At 42.3% G+C, this 21,651-nt stretch overlaps 1 protein-coding gene across 2 annotated transcripts in view; it reads left to right on the forward strand.

Annotated features, from left to right (window-relative positions):
* Window positions 1-21,651, forward strand: part of AGPAT5 (1-acylglycerol-3-phosphate O-acyltransferase 5) — a 60,093-nt gene that overhangs the window by 1,614 nt on the left and 36,828 nt on the right. For both annotated transcript variants that reach the window (XR_015249903.1, XM_025933116.2), the window contains exons 2-4: window positions 14,032-14,101; window positions 19,063-19,178; window positions 21,456-21,545. Coding sequence is in view for 1 of the 2 variants with exons in the window: in XM_025933116.2 (XP_025788901.1) it covers window positions 14,032-14,101; window positions 19,063-19,178; window positions 21,456-21,545 (276 nt within the window). In the remaining variant the exon portion in view is untranslated. The remainder of the gene's footprint in view (window positions 1-14,031; window positions 14,102-19,062; window positions 19,179-21,455; window positions 21,546-21,651) is intronic.

The following is a 21,651-nucleotide window of genomic DNA, read 5'->3' on the forward strand; positions in this document are numbered from 1 at the left end:
TTTAAACCAGTGTCTGTAAGTGCTTCCTAGGAGAGAAAGATCGCTCTTCCAGATCATGGCTTCCTCTTCGTTGACTTTTAAAGTGGGCTTCATTTAACATTTTCAGGAGTTCGGGTCAATCATTAACCCCCTGTGCTCTTACTTCGCCACATTGGTTTAAACGGGTAGCTTCATCATGATTAAATCTTTAACTTCACATCACTTGACAGCCGGCCTGGGCTAGGACGAAGACAGAACCTAGGACAAAGTGCCTTACCTTTTAGAAAAATGGTGCTTCCTCTGGTGGATTATTGTGATTTTGTTCAGAGAATACAGCATGCAGTGCAATGTGTAATATACCAGTGACATACTGCGTGCTTAGCAAGGTTTCCCATTTTATTTTATTTTTTTAAATTTTTTTTTTCAACGTTTATTTATTTTTGGGATAGAGAGAGACAGAGCATGAACGGGGGAGGGGCAGAGAGAGAGGGAGACACAGAATCGGAAACAGGCTCCAGGCTCTGAGCCATCAGCCCAGAGCCTGACGCGGGGCTCGAACTCACGGACCGTGAGATCGTGACCTGGCTGAAGTCGGACGCTTAACCGACTGCGCCACCCAGGCGCCCCAGGTTTCCCATTTTAAAAATGGTTGCAAAATTTCAGAGTTCCTAAATTGTGTGGCTCACCTCATACCTTGTTCAGTGTGGGCTTCCAGTTTAAGGTTTTTTGTTTTTTTTTAAATGTTTATTTATCTAGAGAGAGACAGAAAGAGAGATGACGAGTGGGGGAGGGGGGAGAGAATCCCGAGCGGGCTCCACGCTGTCAGCACAGAGCCCGACTCGGCCTCAAACTCACCAACCACCGTGAGATCATGACCTGAGCTGAAACCAAGATTCAAATATTTAACCGACTGAGCCACCCAGGCGCCCCTGGCAATCAGCAGTTTGATCTCTGTATTTATGGGTCTGTTTCTTTTGTGTTTTGTTTTTTAGATGACACATGTAAAGTGAAGCCATTTGGCATTTTTCTTTATGTGATTTATTTCATTTTGTGTAAAACCCTTTGCATCTATCCATGTTGTCCCAAATGCCAAGATCATTCCTTTTTATGGCTGAGTAATACTCCAGTGTGTGTATGTGTGTGTGGCACATCTTTACACATTTGTCTATGAATGCTTCCATATCTTGGCTGTTATAAACAAAGCTAGAATAAACATCAGGGTGCATATCGTGTCTTTGTGATTAGTGTTTTCGTTTTCTTTGGGTAAATATCCAGTAGCGGAATGACTGGATCAGATCGTATTTGTGTTTTTAACTTTTGGAGGAATCCCCAATACTGTTTTCCACGGTGGCTGCACCACTTTGCATTCCCACCAACAGCGTGTGAGGGTTCCCTTTTCTCCACATCCTCGCCAAAACTTTTTATTGTCTTTTTGATACTAGCCGTTCTGACAGATGTAATGTGATATCTCATTATGGTTTTGATTTGCATTTGCATGTTAATTAGCGGTGTTGAGCATAAATTAGAATGTTTTTAAATGGCACTTTAATGCTTTTTATTCTGGATTTAAAAAAGAAATGGTTCATGGTAGCGTAACAATATTTTTTTATGCATAGGAGTTTTAGGCTGAAGGAACAGAAGTCCATGAAATTCATGATTTGTGCTTGGCAGGTAAACCTATTTCAGCAGGTATACTTGAACGTTCCATTGGATTCTAGGTAAATGTCTGTTCTTCCTATTTCTACTACTTTCTTTTCATATGCATTTTTTTTTTAATTTCTTTTTTGACAGAGGGAGTGCATGAGCAGGGGAGGGGGCAGAGGGGGAGGAGGAGAATCTTACGGAGGCTCTACGCTCAGTGCAGAGCCTGACACCGGGGCTTGATCCCATGACCCTGGGATCATATCTGAGCCAAAATCAGGAGTTGGACGCTCAACTGCCTGAGCCACCCAGACACCCCTCCCGTGCGGTTTTGACACAGGAGAACATTTATGTTGCTAAAGTTACTGTTTATAACTATTTATCCTTTTAGGTTCTCCTAGAATCTTTTTAGTACTGAGATTCAACTGGGTACCTTCACCATTTACTTTGCAATAAGCAGTAGGGTTTTTAAAGTTTCAGGGCACCTGGGTGACTCAGTTGGTTAAACATCTTGACTTCAGCTCAGGTCATGATCTCACAATCCGTGGGTTTGAGCTCTGTGTCAGGGTCTGTGCTGACAACTCAGAGCCTGGAGCCTGCTTCAGATTCTGTCTCTCTGTGTCTCTGTCTGTGTCCCTGCTCGCTCGCTCTCTCTCTCTCTCTCAAAAAAATTCAAAGAAAGGATTTTAAAAGTTTCATATATCTCTCAATTTGAGACTCACTGAAAATCAATACACACTTCTGTATCATTTTGAGGGGCACTGATTCAAATAATTATATTTCTTTTCTGTTGCTGCCATAACAAATGACCTCAAATTTAGTGGCTTAAAACAAGAGAAATTTAATCTCACAGTTCTAGAGGCCAAGTGTCTGAAATCGGAGTGTTTGCTGGTTTACGCTCCCTCCTGAAGCTCTGTGGCAGCGTCATTTCTTTGGCTGTTCCAGATTCGGTGGCTGTTGGCGTTCCTTGACTTGCGGCCATGTAAGTCCACAGTCTGCCTCCTCTTCTGTCTCAAATGTCCCTCTGCCTTCTCTTCTAAGGACACTTGTCATGGGTTTAGGGCCCACGCAGATAATCCAGGATGAGCCCCTCAGCTCAGATCCATTGACTTAATCGCAAATGCAAAGACCGTTTTCCTGAGTAAGGTCACGCTCACAGGTTACAGGCGTAAGACACGGACAGTCTTTTGTGGGGTCAGCATTCAGCCCGCTAAGTAACTCAATTCTGCTCATTCTTAGAGCTGGAGTTCGAGGGCAAGTTGGGAAGCTAAAAAGAAAGTGGGGAATACTGGCAGAGGCAGTGGTGAGGACTCAGGAGTTGGAAGGTGATGTGATTACTGTAGTCTGGAGTTTCTGTCCTAGGGTGCTGTCCTGAATGTTGAGATTCCTGCATAAACAGTAATTGTGATAGTTATGGCAGATGATGAAAAATGCAAACATGTTGTTTTGGAAGCTGTTAAAAGTTCATGTACTTTTTTTCTAAATGTCAGAATTCTCTTGTCATTATTTTCAAAAACAATTCTACTCTTTCCCCTCCTTCCAGTGGAATGCACTAAACACTGATCATTGATATTGGCAGGACAAAAATATCTAGAGATACAATACACGTCTCCTAATCAACATCTAATAAACAGTTGAGTCAAATTTTTTTCCTGCTTAAATCATTTTGTACCACTCAGAATTTACTTTAAAATGTTTTACATTAATAGCCCTATCTTCTAATTTGCTCTTCCTCAAATGCTAACGTGATCTATTGTAACAACAAAATGTGGACTTTGAGATACAAAAAATTTTGTTTTTCAACTGACCTACTTCAAGTACAAAATGGTCCAAAAACCACTGGAAAGAAGATAGAGACTTTATGCCTAAGATTTTGATGTTTTTTTAAAATGTGCTCAGTTAGAATACTCTTAAATAAATCTCTGATAATGCATACCTTTAATGAAAACATTATTTTGAGTTCCTCAGGAACAACCAAAGCTTTCCTATTCTAGGTATGGTCTCTAAGACCATTTATAACTGGTTCTCTCTGTAGCTAATCTATTAGAATGAAACATGTTTATTTAGAACAAGAGAAGGGCCTTTATGAGTCGGCCTCCTTTTTATTGCATCTGGATGCTGTCTGCATTTCTGCTAAAACATTGCCCAGAGACGTCTTGAATATCAGTCGTCCTAAAGAGGATATAAATATTTTGTATCCTTGATTTCCTTTTTCTCTATTTATTCAGCATCCACGTGAAGACCTTAAAAGACCTTAGATTACTTCCTTCAGTGTAGCGGGTGTAAGGGAGCTGGCCAGATGGGCTTGTGCTTAGGCATTTGCTTGTTCAAGAATGACACCGGCCTTTCAGAGAGGAAATTAAACATTGCCCAAATCAAATATGATGTTAGTCTAACACATTTGAAGTCTGGCTAAGGAATAGACTTCTAAGAAAATCTTAGAGAAATGTAATTAGAGCCGTGCTTTTATACTTCCTATAAATAAAGCCCCCCCCATTGAGCAAACAAGTTATTTTAGGTTGCATTGGTGTAAGATTTCTTTTAATGTCTTTTTTCTATTTTAAATCACAGATACAATAAAATACTGAATGATACAATAGTTTGAGAAAGTTAAAGTTCCCTCCACCCACACACACCTTTCCCAAGTATGCAACAATTTGGTGTGTAACTTTAGATTTCTTCTCATTAAATAAATGTACATTGTGGGAAGACTCCCCCAATGAATTAACCTTTTGGATGTTTTTGTTTGTTTTGTTTTGTAGTGTTTAGTTATTTTAGAGACAGAAAGAGAGGGCAGGGGAGGGGCAGAGAGAGAGGGAGACCGAGCATCTGAAGCAGACTCCGCACTGTCAGCACAGAGCCCCACACCGAGCTCGAACTGGCAAACCATGAGATCATGATCTGACCCAAAGTTGGGCGCTTAATGACTGAGCCACCCAGGCACCCTTGGATAGGTTTTGTAGTAGCGCTGTATATGCCTGTGACCCCTGGGGACACCTCTGTGCTGTTAGGATGAGGAAAAGAAAAGTATGAATCTAAAGATCAGTTTACTTTCCCTCTTTTGTGAATTTGTCTGAATTTGTGGAGCTGAATGAACTGAAGGCTGACTCTTCCAAAATGAAATCACAAGTTTATTTTTACTTTGATATTTTCTCTTTTTTTTTTTATTTAAATTTTTTTTAATGTTCATTTTTGAGAGAGAGCGTGAGAAGGGGAGGAGCAGAGAGAGAGGGAGACACAGAATCCGAAAACAGGCTCCAGGCTCTGAGCCGTCAGCATAGAGCCCCACGCGGGGCTCGAACCCACGACCCGCAAGACCATGACCTAAGCTGAAGTCGGACACTTAATCAACTGAGCCACCCAGGCGCCCCGATATTTTCTCATTTTATTATGGTTTCTTAAACACAGGTTTAATACAACCCCAAAATAGGTAGTAACTTCTAAGGAGTCCCCAGAAACTATCCATCCTTCCTTCCTTCCTTCCCTCATACATACAGTACTGGAGTGTGTACCCTGTTCCAGTCCTGTGCTGGGTGCTAAGGGGCAGGTGGGGAAACCGGAGACAAGATCCCTCCCCTCATGGAGCTCACCCTCTGGTGGGACACAAGCAGTAGCAACAGAATTACAACGTACCGTGCTCTGTGAGATTGAGACTAGTGGGTGGAGGGCAGGGGGCTGGGGAAGTTTGCCCAAGCAAGTGACATTTGCACGGAGCTCTGACAAAGGGCTGGTGTGGGAAGGTTTGTAGTAATCCCGGCAAGAGATGGGGGTCAGAGTAATGGGCAGAGTGGACATGGAAAGAATGGAAAGAACCCTGGATCCATCTTCAAGGTAGCTGGGCCTGGTGACTGGAGGTGGAGGAGAAAGGAGAGGAAGGGGTTCCTAGCAAACTTGGCATTTCGTGAGTGCTGACTGTGTGTCTGGTGTTGTCCTACCATCGGCCTGTCACCCTTACAAGGTAGGCGCCTTCTTCCCCTTTACCCTGGGGAACAGAGGCACAAAGAGTTCACATGTGTGGTAGCTGAGGCAGGATTCCGTATATGGCGCTCTGGCTTCAGGACCCATTTTCCGAAGATGCTTTGCCAGGTGGTGTGGTTATGTTGCTTGGAACGAGATCCAACTCTCGATTTATTCATGCCAGGAAAAGCGTGCATGAACAATCCCAGTAGAGGCTGACCCTGAGATGGGAGTGTCCGTGTTTGTCAGCTTGGTGACACGAAGGTGAGACAGCTGCCTGGATTTTTCAGGAAGGCTGTGTCACTTATCCTGAACTGCTTTGAATCCTATTTCAAACAGGAGTTAAGTATCACGGCATGCTTAGGAGAAAGAGGCCCTCAATTGATAACTGAACGAAAATGAAGATTCCTAAGGGTGGCCTTCAAAGCCGTCTAAATTCTGCCCTGGCCAGTTTTTCCTTTCACTGGTTTCACTGTAGGCCAACCACTGCTTCCTCCCCAGGCCCCAGAGGCCCCGGTGTGTTTTCAGCCACGTGCCTTTGGACCACTCTTCTGTAGCTACTTTCTTCCAACTCAGGCCCCAGCTCTTCCTCACCCCCTCTTGGTGTCAGGATCACATACGTGATATTAACATAACATTAGCATATTTTAACGTCTGTATTGCCCTCTCCACAAGGTTGTAACCTTTTGGAGATGGCAATAAAGGGGAGAATAGTTTGACTTGATTTTTGCCTTTAACCAAAGGGCGGAAGTACTTGGGATGCTGGTCTGGTTGGGTTTCTGTGGAAGTGTGGATCCACTGTTAATGGGGATGGATTCTTGAAGGACCTTACTGGTTGACAGGTTTTGATTTAACAGGGACAGCAGGTCTAGTGAGTCTGATTGCATTCTTAAGTAGGTAAAGGGGAAAGAGAAAAGAACAGTACCCTCAGAGGTACCACTGAGAAAGAATAACGTCAGACACTTTGTAGAAGAGGGAGTTCTAAGGGTGCCCAGGTGGCTCAGTCGGTTGTGTCGGACTCTTGGTTTTGGTTCAGGTCATGATCTCATGGTTCCCGGGATCGAGGAAGTCTGCCTTGTCGCTGACAGCACGGAGCCTGCTTGGGATTCTCTCCCTCTCCCTCTGTCTCTCTCTCACAAAAGAAAGAAAGAAATGTAAAAAATAAATAAAAGCGGGCCTTCTGGAACAGCCAGCAACATAGAGAAACCTTTATTGACTTCTCAGTAAACACCTGTACTTTTTGCTGCTTTTGAACCTATGCGGTTCTCTACGGTTTGTTCCTCTTTCTCTGTGGGAACCAGCGATGCGCTTGGGTGTCTTAGAGGGTGTTGTAAGTGGTATCTTAAGACAGCCTTACTCTGCCTGGTCTCCGGGCGGGAATTTCAAGAGCACAAAGAAATGAGGGGGTTGACACCTGGAAAGGAGCATCACCTTAACTGCTAACCACATGCCAGGCTCTCAGGTTTTAGATTAAGAAAGTCTCTACTCTCCAGTGACACACAATTCGGCAGTGTAGGAGGAAGTCACTTTAAAAAAGTGTATATGAGATAAGTTATTTATAAAGGAAAGAAGTGAATAAAGAGCTGAGGAAATTGAGGAGTCATGCGTGTGAATCCCAGCACTTGCTTCGCTGTAGGGAGCATCGTGCATAAGCAGGTGGTTCCGGAAGTTGGGTCCTGCAGAATGGATGCCAGCGCTTAGCAGCTCACAGATTGCTGTGCTCCCATCCTTAACTTGTATTTCTGGAGGAAAAACATTTTTTTAATTTATTATTTGAGAGAGAGAGAGAGTGAGCAAGCGAGCACACACACAGGAGGGGCAGAGAGGGGGAGAGAGAGAATCCCAAGCAGGTGCTGAGCTGTCAGCCCAGAGCCCGATGCAGGGCTCTGTCCCACCACGGTGGTGTCATGACCAGAGTGGGAACCAGGAGTCCCACACTTAACTTAACCCACTGAGCCACCCAGGTGCTGAGGAAAATTTTTTATGTCTTATTTTTTTCTCATGAGTATCTTATCTCCTTAGAATTCAGATTGAAAAAATCACATAAGCTCCTAGTATTTGGAATTTTTGCAGAGAATAGTTTTGTGCCCGTCAAAACAGTTTTGGATCTTGGTGTGAGAAACGGGAGCGTGATTCCTCGTTCTCTGCCACCGTGTGTGTCGACTTGAGTAAGTCAGTGTCTCAACTCCATATTCTCATCCTTAAGTGGACTACTGACTGTCATTTTATTTTCAAGAGTAAATGAGATAATATGTGAAACTGCCCTCAATGAGTGGTGTATTGTAGATGCTCAGAAAAACACACCCTAGAGAGTAAGGACAATACCAAGAGATTTACATGAGGAATGTACAAGAAAGCTTTGTGATTCGTAAGGTTCCTTTTTAAATGTTGCTCGATCATTATCTTCACATACTGGTTATTAGACAAATGGCTATGTGTATAATTTGATCTTGGTTCTGAGGGGCATCAGACTTCCTGTTCAGTGAAGTGTTGTTTCAGATTGAGCAGAAAAAGACCAGTGTTTTTGTTCGCATTACAGTAAAAATCTTGCACTGGTTAACCGGTAGTATATTCCATTGGCATAAAAAAAATACCGTTGAAAATTCATTTTAAATGATTATAAACAGTGTAGATTATACATGTAATCTTATTAGAACACATTCTTTATATACATTTCTGTGTAATCAGAGACTTTTTTCTCTTATTCATCACTTAACACAGTTTTGAATAAAAAACTTCACTATTGGACAGTGGTAAGAACAACAGTTAGCTTTTGGAGGGATAGTTAACTATATTCAAAGCATGGCACGACTAGTGTCGTAAATTTCACCACAACCGCATGAGGAGTGGTGGCTGTTATTACAATCATTTTACTTGTAAAGAAATAGATGAGAGAGGTAAGGTACTTTTACTCAAGTTCACATAGTAAGGTGATAGACTAGGATTCAAATCGAAGTCGTTTTTTTTTTTTTCCTTAATGTTTATTTTTGAGAGTGCTAGTGGGGGAGGGAGGATCCTCGTGCAGAGAGAGGAGGGGACAGAGGATCCCCAGTGGGCTACACGCTGTGGGGCTCGTACTCCGGAACCATGAGATCGTGACCTGAGCCGGAGTGGAGTCCGATGCCCAGCCGACTGAGCCCCCCAGGTGCCCTTCACATCCGAATCTTAATTCAAATCAAATACTTTAGCCTGGGCTCTTAGTGACTGTTATGTTGCACTGCAGAGGAGGAAAAGCTCTTCCTCCGCTTTGTTAGGTTTATAGCTGAGGTCTGCGCATCAAACTGATAAAAGCCAGATTAACGGGCGAAAAGACATTTTCTGATGTTAATGTTTTTACATGCATTGGTGCCTCACAGAAAAGAAGTGGAGACCAAAAGAACTGAATAGACTCGGCTTAGGGGTTTATATGTCATGTTAACAAAGGGCAGTAACTTGTGGAAACATGGCTAGGTAGAACAAGGGCTTCGGACCTTTTTTGGGCTGGTAAATGTGGGAAGGTCCCTGGGGAATGTGTGCTAGAAAAGGGTGGTTTAGTAAGCTTTGCTCTGCAGACTCATCGGCTGCCTCTGGTCTTCCTGGCACTTTAGAAGGGAACACCTTTAGGAAGGGGTATTAATGTCACCTGGACAAACGGAAGTTTATGCCTCAGGCAGGCAGAAGGGGTGTCTGCTATTCCTTACTTGCCTTCAGCTCAAAGTAATGCCGTGGCAAAGGGGCATATTTGGGGGTAGCATGCTCTGACCCCCCTCAACAGACTCTATACTTAAGGGCAGTGAGAAAGTTTAAAAGTTCACTTTGCTTGCTGAAAAAAAAATGGGTATTATTGGGATAAATGAAGAATCTTGTTTGTTTTTTTTTTTTCCCACAAAGAAAGAATGCTGTACATCCGTGTCCTGGTGGTGTCATCAGTTGGGTATTCTACTGTCTACTGTGTTAAACGTGATTGCTTTCGATTCCATTTCACTACCTCTTTTCAGGATACAGAGAGTCTTCAGGTTGTTTACATATCATGGAGAAGAGTAAACAATGTAAAGATGATGGTGAGGGAAAGAAGTCCAGCTCAGTCCATGCCTTCTTCTGATAGCCCTTTGGGCAGGTTTGTGTGACTAAAGCAGAATAGTCACCAGAGTGTTGCCATGAAGATAATTATTCATGGAGCATTTTTATCGTCCCCTTCTAATAAAATGAAAAGGAAAAAGGACTCCAGATGAGCTTTTAAGAAATGGGTGAGCCTAAAATCGAACAATTATGATGAATCTAAAATTAAAGAGTTAGGAATAACAAAAAAGCAGTATGTTTTTCATCTGCCTGATTTTGAAGGAACAAATTACCTGCGAAAAAACCTGATTAATGTGATTCGAAATACGTGTACTAGAAGATTCCCAGAATGGATGCCTTAAAAAGTCACTGGTGCACTTAAAGCATTTTACTTTGTTTATTCCAAAACCTCTTACTGCTGAAAATGAGATGCAGCTTTATCTACTTGTGAAAAATAGAAGTGCAACTTAATGATTCAGTAAACTTGTGCTCAAAACCACCTGAGTGCTAAGCCCTGGGGTAGAAAAATGAAGAAGACCCTGCCACGGAAGAGCTTATGAGCTCTAAGGGGTAGGATACGCACACATGCACACAGCGTGTGGATGCTCCCATAGGAGCGAGAACAGGGTTCGTCCTGGTGCAAAAGGGAGTGTGATTAATCCTGGGCCCTGGGTTAGAATGAGAGGGCGCAGGTAGGCTTATGGGTCGTCAATAGAATTGTCGGGGAGGAAGAACTTCCTCTGCCCTGCGGTCCTTCCAGCTGGACTTAGACTCAAGTTGCCATGAGACAGATGAACAGGAGAAAATCAAATTTAATAGGCATATGTATGGGACGCCACACAGGCGGATTGCGAAGATAGTGAGGCCCTGTGGTGCTTACAGGAGCCAAGGACAAGGGAAGGGTCTGCAGATCCAAAGTGGAGAAGGCCTTTAGCAGGAAGCTAAAGGAGATGATTTGAAAAACAAAGGCTGCTCTATTATGCAAATAAGTTTCTTAGGTAGAGAGGAGTCTCTGTTAATTGCTCTCTTCCTCGTACAGGCTCCCCTTTTCAATGCAAATTTAGGCAGTTGAGAGGAGGGGAGAGAGAGAGGCAAGCAGGTATCTTTTCCTGCATCTGCTGGGTTTTGATTACTTTGAACTTGAAATAATCTTTTTGCCAAAGTGGACTATCTTGGGGCAGCTTGCCCTTTTGTGTTTATATTTATGTGTATGGGTATGTTGTAAATTCTTAGAAACTTTTTTTTTTTACATTTAGTGATCACTACACCTGTCTGTCTCGTTGTATACTTAGTAAGGTAGTAATCGCTGTTAAGTATTTTGAGATTCTGCATTCTTAAAAAATGAAAATTTTTTCTTCCTCTCCATGTTAGTAAATTGAAAAACGAACTTTCCACCTAATGAAAGAAATTTGACAATTTCAAATTAGAATGAAAAATTTTTTCTTTGAAATCTGGTAAATCAAGTGAAGGACCTTAAAACTTCATATATATGATACCTAACATTGTAATTCTGTGTTCCTTTCTTTGGTTAGTCAACATTTTTTCAAAGTACTTAAGAATGATATGCAACTATTACAATAAGATTTGCAGTTCATAATTTCATTTACTTTGCTTTTAGATATTTTCAAGTTTTAATTAGGAAGACTACTCTTTTCTAACTTATTTCTGTTGAATTTACAGTGGCAAATGAAAAAACTTAAATAGGCAATCATCCAAATGCCTACTTTAAGATATTATGTTTTGTGAAAGGCTTACCCTTTTTTGTACCATCCTGCATTTCATTTGGAAATAGCTTTTATTTCATATCAAACAGTATTGATATCATATCAATCAATTAATATCATATCATATCAGTTTGATATTCATATCAAACAGTAATCTTTAAAAGTATGATTGATGTATTATGTATTTTCCCTTAAGTGGCTATGAATTCGTTGTTGTGGTTTTTTTCCCCCTTCTGAGTGGTGTAGCTGTAGAACTACATTTTCTCTATCTGTTTTGCCCAATTAAATTCATTGCTTATCTGGGGCGCTTGGGTGGCTCCGTTGGTTGAGCGTCCGACTTTGGCTCAGGTCACGATCTCACGGCCCGTGAGTTCGAGCCCCGCGTTGGGCTCTGTGCTGACAGCTCAAAGCTTGGAGCCTGCTTCATGTTCTGGGTCTCCCTCTCTCTCTCAAAAATAAATAAACATTAAAAAAAGTTTTAAAAAATTCATTGCTTATCTTACTGTCTCTAGCTACTGTAGAGGCCACTTTTAGGCAGCAGGCTTGAGCAATGGAAACTCAAGGCAAAGGGGGGGCCCAGAGCGACCACAAGCTGAACGCAAAGAGGCTCATTAAGTGACCCACCAGGAATGGCCGTAGGCACTAACTAACCAACGGGCTACTGACAGCCAGGCACAGCTACCAAAAACGGGAAAATTCCATACGTTCCCATCCTTCCTCACTCCACCCTGTAACTAAAGCCCCTCACCATCACCTCCTGGAAGAGTGTCTCCTCTGCTGTCCCGCCTGCTGCTTTCTGCAGTGTATTCAGTAAACTTCCATCTCCTTTGCTCCGCCTGGGGTGAATCCTTTCACTGCCTGCGCCACCGGCCCCCATCTAATCAGCACACACCGGAATTACCACAGTCAATCTAAAATAACACCTTTTCATAACTCGTCTGTTATCTGCCCTTCAGAGGCTACAGCCTAGCAGTCTGTTACCCAAGCCCAGAGCAGGATAGCAAAAGGAGGGTCTCTTCTTGTATGGTTCAAGTGCTGACTTCAGCTTGAGGGCAGGCAGGTCTCCAAAGAGTAGTAACCTTTAAATGTGAGTGTGTCATCCAAGGAACTTAAGCCAAAAAACAGTCGCATCGCTGCAGTACCATAAACCCAGTGCATTGTAGCCAATGGACTCGAAGCAGTTCTGGCTTTTTGGTGAGAGAACGGGGATTGCTCACAAACAAGAACTCCCTTTTAACCCTGCGTAGATCAAACTATTGGTTTAGGGTTTTGTTTTGTTTGGTTGGCACTGATTTACTTTATTAATAAAAATTTAAGCAAATATCTAAACAATTATGTATTATAAATTACATGTATAGCACTGAATAGTTTTCTGAGGAAGATACTAGAAATCTCAGTCTGAGTTCCTGACGTCCAGACCTCTATGCCCTCTATTTCCATTTTTCTACAGAGATGCTGGGTTAATGTCATTTTCTTTCTTCTGTTGTTAAGATAGTAATGAAGAGTGTTGCCACCAATATATCTGTGTGGATATCTAAAAAGCCTTGGTTGATTCATAATCTTGCATAATCCATGATCACAAGGTACAGAAACAAAAATGCCCTGAGTAAAAAAATACCACTGTTAGCAGTCCTTTCCTTTAAAGTCTTTAAAAATATACTTTTAACTTCTTTAAATAATTATGAAACATTTACATTTAAGACATGCAGAACTACAGAAAAACTTCTATGAAAACGAACACCTGTGTTCCCACCATCCGGTTTAAGAAATAAAATATGACATCTAAGAGTTGAAGCCACTGTGTACCCTCCCATGTTGAAGCCTCCCCCCTTGCTGGAAGTCACCTGTATCCTGAACTTTCTTGTTCTCTTGTTTTATTTCTTAGTTTTTAATTTTCTTAACTAAGTTCCATGTCCATCATGGGGCTTGAATTCGTGACTCTGACATCAAGAGTCACATGTTCCACCGACTGAGCCAGCCAGGCACCCCAGCGAGCTTTCTCTGTTCTTCACAGAGCTACCGAGAGTCCTAATCATGAACCGTGTTTCCCTGTTACTCACAAAATCACGTTTTAGTCTTGAGTGCGGTATTCAGAAGACTTTCCCATTCTGATTCGGGTCTCCCTGCCCCACCTCACCAGCCCTGCAGGTAGCTTGGTCTGACTGCGATACCGCTAAGATGCCTCAACAGGTCTCAGACACTACCGATTCCATTTCTTCGTCCGCCTTTTCATGAACGTCCTTCCTTCGTCTCATTTGCTGAAATCACACCTAATGGATGCTGCTTCTGCTCCACAGTTGACAGTTCTTTAATATAAAATGTGCCATATTTTCATCAAGTTTGCATTACGTCTCATTACAGTTGTATGTATCCATGGCTGTCTCGGTACACAGTAGGCTTTTTGAAGGGAGGCGTATCTTACAAAAAGGGTTCCGGAGATTGTAAGCGGTCAGTAAATGCTTCTGCTTTTCTCATGAGGATGTTGATCATTCTGTTCCACTCTATGACCTGCTCTGCACTAACTACGATAAACCTGTGCCACTTACGGTCTCTGATGCTTCTGAGAGAAATCTAATCTTTGTTCATCCTGGATGGAGATATTCATGACGTTGCCGATTCTTTGACCTGTTTTGTTACAGTGGTGCATGTTTTGAGATGTTAAAGTAACGTTTCTTTCTGTTTTATCTTTCAGATATTGCTATATGGAGATTTGCCAAAAAATAAAGAAAACATAATATATTTAGCAAATCATCAAAGCACAGGTTTGTATTTCATTTGCATGAAATGTAGGTTTTCTACAGAAAGTAGATGGGCTTTCAAAGTGATGTTTTTATTCCTCTAAATGAATTTTTGTTGCTGTTAAAACATGAATTTTCAATGCAGACATTATATCATGATCTTATATTTTTATGATTTTACTTTTTTGGAAAGTCAGGAATATGAAAACTGGATTTTCCTAAACTTACCCTTCTCCCTTGAATGGGTGTAAATAAGCCATTTTCTTTCATGTATTCTGTTTCTTTGAATAGTTCTTTAAATAATTTATGCCTTCTTTTTTAAGTTATGTTTCTGGAAGTAAAATTGGGTCAAAGGGTATACACATCTTACATATTTGACTGTTAAGTTGCAGAAAGGTTGTGCTAGTAAGTGACTATTCCTTCCCTAAAGACAGTACTGTATTAATTTCTAATATCTGCAGTTCCTTTTGCCTCATCAAATGTTTTGCTTTAATTATAGCTTGCTGTTCTGTCCGAAGAAACACAGAAGACTCTGGTCTTCGATTATAGTGCAGTGTATACTTTAAGGCACTTTAAAAAAAAACTTCTTATTTTGAAATAATTATAGATTCTCAAGAAATTGCGAAAATAGTATATGGAGTCCATGACCTCTTAATCAATTTCCCCAGGGATGGCGTGTTATGTAGCTGTTGTACAGTATCGAAACCCAAGAAACTGGTCCTGGTTCAGGTACTTTTTAGTTCAACAAATAATTCAGTCCAGAGGAAATCCCACTTCTTTTTATCAAACCCGTAACTGCTTCTGATGCGCACTCGCCAAAGTCCATTTTTATTACTTTAAAAAATGTAGTACCCAGGAGTTCAAAGCCATACCAGCCTGATGGACGATTGTACCGTAATGGAAAATCACTTCAGCCTTGGCTGTTTATCTTCCTCCTGTCAACGGTGTACCTTCACGATTATGATTTGGTTGCTTTTATCACTGCCTGTGCCCTAGGTAAGGTAGAGGAAGGAGGCAGAGGTTGAAATGCATTTTTCTCAGTTTTGCTCATTGGTGATTATGCTCTGCTTTATGGGACAAGAGTTGATTTTATGGGACAAGGGTTGATAGGAGTTTTGAGGCAGCCGAGCCACAAGATGACAGTCAGTGTCTGCTTCTAACTCTGGCCTGTAGGGCAGGCCAGGGATTTCAGTGTTTCTCCGGTCGTGCTGGGCTTCCCTACCACCAGCGTCCTGCTCCTGCTGTCTGCTGCCGATGACGCATTTCTCCCGGGCTTCTAATCTCTGAATGTGAAGGACTCAGGGGTCCAGGGTAGGGAGCGGCTCATGCTAGCCCAGATTTCCTTTGCATTGACCCACTGGTTAATTTCATTAAAGTTTTTTTTGGCCTAAGAGGATTCTGTCTTCAGATTCCTTGTTCAGGTTCCCTGCCCCCCCCCCCCCCCCCCCCCCCCCCCCCCCCCCGTTTTCCAGGTTTCAGTGTGGAAATAGTTGATGAATGGCACCGTGGAGCTAGCGTGAACACATGCCTGGAGGCGGTGGGGACAAATGGTAACAATAAGATGAGAACCGCTACTGTCATGCCAGTGTGGGTGCTTCCTACGCGCTGGCCTTTATATACGTTACTTCAGAGGGAGGGCTTTTGGAAGAGAGCGGTTTTGTTTTGTTTCCTGCTTGTGTTTGGAGCTAGAAAGCAATATGGGAAGTATGAGCTCCACAGTCAGCCCACAACTGGCCTGAAGAAAGGTCTCACTTCCCAGGTTGGAGAGCCATGCCCTCGTCCCCTTAACCTGACCCCGAGGGCCTCAGACTTCCTGGTAGTGGGTCCTATACCAGTCAGCCTTCAGGATTGGAGAAAGGCGCTTTTCTGAATGCCTGTTTAAAAACCCACAGCTTGGGAACGTAACCAGATAGTGATTTTAAATTACGTTAGAATTGCCGGTTTTAGTCAGAATATGAAGGAATATGCCCAGAAAAATGAGCACATACAAATTTGTGTGTAGTTCCCGGTTCCAGAGGCCCCCAAGGCTTATGCATGTCCACGGGTCATTGGCCGGTGGTGTCTGGGTGCCCTTTTTGAAACCCCTCTGAGATTATTAACCGCAAATGAGTATCTAAAAACGTAACTAGCAGAAAGAATATTTCCGTGTTCACCTTAGACTTTCCAGCCCACCATCTGCAAGGCCTGCCCGAATCTGAATCTCTTCTCGGCCTGACCTTCCAGACAACTGACATTTTAATTAGTTTGTCTTCTCTGTTGTTTTCACTTGATGTGTCCTTCTTAGTCTCTTGTAACTTCTCTGCTGTGAGGATATAGGGGCCATTCTTCCTTCCCCTCAGCCTGTTTAAAGATCTGCTTTTGACACTGTTTGCCTCAATCTCATGAAATGCACCCTTTTCTTGGTTTAAGTGACATTTGTCTTGACTGACCGCATATGTGGTGAGTAGATGATCATAAAAAGACACGGGCTTTGCAGTCAGACCCTCGTTCATAAGCTGTTCCGCAACAGGCTGTGTGACAGTGGGCAGATTATCTAGCTTCTCAGCCTTCCCCGTAGGCAGTGAGTGATGTCTACTGCTCAGGGTTTGGGGGCAATTTCCATAGGCTAGCTTCTGGTTTCTCAGCCCGCCTGGCTTATTGGGGCCATTTCGCGGGCGGGCGGGGGGTGGTGGTGATGATGGTGGTGATGATGATGATGATGATGATGATGATGATGATGACGATGGTGGTGGTGGTGGTGGTGGCGGCTGAGGAGCAGTGCAGTGCTGAATACACCCTACGCAAGTGCGTCCTGCCTGGTGTGTCTGACTTTGGGCCTCTTGTTACATAATAACGTAGGTGAGAAAAGCCTGGCTGTTCTTGCTATCCCTCCTCACTGCCCTCTCTTTTAACAAGTTGATGGGAATGATGACACTGCCTTGGCTGGATCGCTGTTGAGGAATTCTTATGTAGCCACATTTCTTGATCTCTTCATTAGCGTATTCTTGCCGGAAAATAAATGGTGAATAGTTACTGTAAAGGTACCTATTACCATCGCTGCTTTCAGTAACTCCGCTGTCGTCTAGAAACCCTATCAGAAACCTAGTTGAGAACAGTCAGGAGAAGTAAAGGTCATCGAGTAGCAAAAATTGATGGCACAAAGTGTGTGTGTTTTGACTACTAAAGCTTTTCCACTAAAACTTGCAAAAGTTTAAAGTCCTAGCCTAGGAGAGTTAGTACCGACACGACGGATTTCACACTTCGTCTTCAGAGTCCTCGGGAGATGCTTTCTTGGCCCTGTATACCATGCTTATTTCAATATAAAAATGTGTCACGAAAACCCCTCCAAACTTTAAAAAGAAATTGTTCCAGGAAAAGATACCCTGTCTTCTTTTTAGCCTTTGATTTAGAATCCCAAATATGTCCCAGGATGTATTACAGCCTTGGAACCATGCATTTAGTTCTCAGAATTTATTTACATCAGGTACCATTATAACAAGCTGGTTCATTTGGTTTCCGGGACATAATCAGAAAGAGAGGTGTTTATCAGTGTTGTTTAGGTGATTTTAATTGGAAGGAAGGGGGTTGGCCGTTGGCCTCCATAGGAAGTTACGTGCTGGACAGTAGGTGGTAGTTGATGGTTCTTTAGCATAGGGACGTCCAGCCGACGTGGCTCCTAGGGTCCCTGCTCGGAGGGGAGCGTCTGCATCACTCTCTCTGTCCAAGGAGAGCCTTAATAGAATTCATGCGTGTAATTTTAACTTAGATCCTTGAGAAAGAACTTGTGAATGAGAAAAAAGATTAAAAAGAGATTTATAATCATGGAATGTTTTTCCACAAGAATAATTTTTGGAGTTCCAGTGGCTAAGTCTTCAGGGTATTCTCCCCGGTATGACGTGTTGCCCAAAGGATTCGCACAGCCGTGACTCTGCGAAGGTCTGTCCTTTTTGGTTTAAACTAACACTAGCTCCTTTAATTCCCAGGCTTTTATTTGCCCCAGATTTTAACATTTTTTCTCTAATTCAGTCCTTTTGTTCCGGCTTCTCAGGCCCTGGATACGCCTGTGGTAGTAGGACTGTATATTTTTCAGAGATTCTTACCGATTTGTTTTTCCACATAGCCCATTCTCTGCTTCAGTTTTCATTCTTCTTGAAGAGATGGGGTAGTTCATAGCCCTTGGCTTTCCAAGCAGAATCTTTGGGCTTCAAGACTTCCTACCGTTTGCCCCCTTCGTGTCATTTCCTCTGACTCTTTGCACCGTGTCCTCAGTTTACCACCTTCTGCACACGCTTGCCCGGTTCCGATTCTTTGCTTCGGCCGGGGCTGGTCTTTCTACTGGGAATTTCTTCTATCTTCCTAGAAGTTGTGTTATTATTAACACACTCATGTCTTCTTATTTTTATTTTTGTGACCCCTTAGTAGTAAGTTACCTGCGTAATGACACTAGCAGCCTGGGTCCGTGTCCTGTGGTTCTGTAAGGACCACTCACCTGCCCAGCACAGCCGTGAACTTCAAGTGGGTGTTCATTCTGACATTACAGCCTAGGATCGGGTCCCGAAATTCTTCAGTCAGGACAGTGTCCTTGCCTTTTGTCGTGCATGTTAGTACATACACAATATTTAGTTGCACCTCACCGTTTCACTGAACCACTTTTTGCTGATAATTTCGTCCTGTTTTTTAGACTAAGAATTAGAGGAGCTTTATTCCTTGTTCACGCCGCTTTTGTGTCACTCGTAGTGGTTTGTGACTTTTTTGCATTTTATCTGTGGAATAAAAAGCCTTTCAAGTAATGCGGGGAAAAAAAAAACACCAACAAAAAAAAATTAAAAAATGGAATTTGTAATTTTTTAAAAGTCTGCATTTGTTACAAAGTAACTTTAAAATTCTAATCATACTTTCCAAGTACATTCCTAGTATACTCTTGGGAAGAGGCTTTTTCTGTCTCTGTGAAGGGAATGCTGGAGTTTACATATGGATCGTTCACGCATTCGTTTGTGTCTTTGCAGTGGACTGGATTATTGCGGATATTTTGGCCATCAGGCAGAATGCTCTTGGACATGTACGTTATGTGCTGAAAGATGGGTTAAAGTGGCTTCCACTGTATGGGTGTTATTTTTCTCAGGTAACTTTTCCCATACTTTTTCATATATCTCTACCTGATAAAAATTTTAGATTTAGAACGCTAACATGCACTTAAAAAAAATGTATAGGTTGTTTTGTTTATTTTTTAGGTTCAATAACTTACTCCAAATGGAAGTCATTTCATTTGGCATTTTTAATGGTGGGTATCTGTATACATATCTGATCACCTAGGTGGGTACATAACATAAATACAAATGTACAAAAATCAAACAACTAGGAAAAATTAAAGGCATAGAATTTGAAGGACGATTACCTTAAGAAGCTAATAGTAAAAATTAATCATGATCAGTAACACACTAAAAAACAGCGAGCTGTATATGCGAAGTGCTTAGCATGAGTGTCAGACACATGATGAATATTTAATAAATGAAATTTTCCAAAATGCCTTTTATTTACTTCTCAAGCCATAAATTTGGTCAAGCCACTTGTCTGCTCAAAAATGTGTGTTTCTCAGCTGCATCAGGTCCTGGTTGCTATGCAGGCATTCACGGTCCACCGTGACCTATCTCCCTGGAACCCACTTTCCTTTTGTGAGCCTGAATTGGTTTCTCCCTCCCTATCCTTCTTCAGGCTGTCCCTTCAGTTCAAGGTAATAGGCTCTCCTCTGCCTCCAAGGCCCAGTTTAGATGCTATTACGAAACCTTTCCTGCGCCTGGAAGTTTCCTCCTCCCTGCTTTTATCTTAGGCTGTCTTTATTATTACACTCCTCAGGTTCTCCCATTATCATTCTTGCATATGTATTTTACTGCACCAATAATTTTTTTAAGTTCCTTAAGGAAATATACCTGTTTCTCACTTTTGTAGCTTTCATATACCTGGGAAAGAACCCAGATGTTTTTGAAATAAAATAGACTGTAATAAGCAAGTTAAACAACAGGAGAGAAATAGTATGTAAAGAATAGACATAAGGTCTCTCCCAACTCGGAGAAATTTTACTTGCGGTTTATGCATCCCGTGGCTTTTAATTCTAACGAGTTGGTGAAGAAGGAGTTTCTTCTTCGCAGTCCTCTCTGGGTGAATAATGGCATGCATTGTGTAGAGCACGTGGAGTTCTTCCTGTGCACCCAGGCAAAGTCAAATTCAGCCAGCTGGTTTATTTTACAGCCGTGTTCGAATTAGCACAAGCAGGTACAGATAATATGGTGACCTGATGCAAAGTTTTGATGAAGTACACTCACGAAGTTTAAATAAGGATGCCTTCATGTGCATGAAAGTGCCTGTGTCAGTCAGCCAGGGCTGCCCTGACAAAGTACCACAGACTGTCTCAAATGACAGACATTTATCGCCCCACAGTTCGAGAGGCTGGGGGTTCCAGATGCATGTGTCATCAGGATCACTTTTTCCTCCGTGTCTCTTCTTTGCTTGCAGTTGGCTGCTCTGTGTCCTCCCTGTGCACGTACCTGTTGGTGACCTAATCTCTCCCTATAAGCCACAGCCCTACTGGATTGGGGCCTACCCTTAGGACCTCATTTAACCTTCTTAAATGCCCCATCTCCATAGACCATCACTTTGAGGGTTAGGGCTTCAACATACAAGTTTTGGAGGAACACAATTTGCGTTCATAACAGTGTTACAATAAACATCTGTAGCTGGGTCGGTTTTAAAAATCCCTAAAGATCCGGGTGCCTGGGTGGCTCAGTTGACTTTGGCTCAGGTCATGATCTCGTGGTTTGTTAGTTTGAGCCCCACGTCAGGCTCTATGCTGACAGCTCAGAGCCTGGAGCCTGCTTCAGATTCTGTGTCTCCCTCTCTCTCTGCCCCTCCCCTGCTCATGCTCTGTCTTTCTCTCTCTCTCTCTCTCTCTCTCTCTCTCTCTCTCTCTCTCTGTCTCTCAAAGATAAATGAACATTTATTAAAAAATCCCTAAAGATCATGAGTATTGACATTTTATGGACACTTTGAGTGATTCTGCGTCATTGGAAAAATTGAAAGCTAAGAATTATGTTACTGATCGACTTTTTTATTTTAAAAATATATTTTTGAGAAAGAAAGTATTTTTGTTTTAACTGTCAACAAAACTGTATGTTCCTGTATTTTCTGGGACTGTGTAGCACACAGTTTTTATTTCAATTATGTTGAAACCTAGGGGCAATTTCAGCTAAATGTTCGTTAGATGGTAATATTTCAGTGTATTAGGAACAGTTCAATTCCTAGGATGTAATTTTATTCTTTACTTTTGGGGAGTCAAGTTACCTTTTGGATGGCTGGCCGCTGGATATTTTAATAGTAAATACCCCCGTTTTTTTCCACGTGGCAGCATGGAGGGATCTACGTAAAGCGCAGTGCCAAGTTTAACGAAACGGAGATGAGAAAGAAGCTGCGGAGGTACATGAACGCAGAGACTCCAGTAAGATTATACTTGTTTTTCTTTTCCTTTTCAAGTCCAGTGTTTAATTTAAGAACTACATTACAAGTTAAGAATTGTTTAGTCCGCGGGTCATAAACCACTGAGC

The sequence above is a fragment of the Puma concolor genome, chromosome B1 (genome assembly GCF_028749965.1).
Source record: "Puma concolor isolate L17-30 chromosome B1, mPumCon1.1.hap2, whole genome shotgun sequence".
In the NCBI taxonomy this organism is placed as follows: domain Eukaryota; kingdom Metazoa; phylum Chordata; class Mammalia; order Carnivora; family Felidae; genus Puma; species Puma concolor.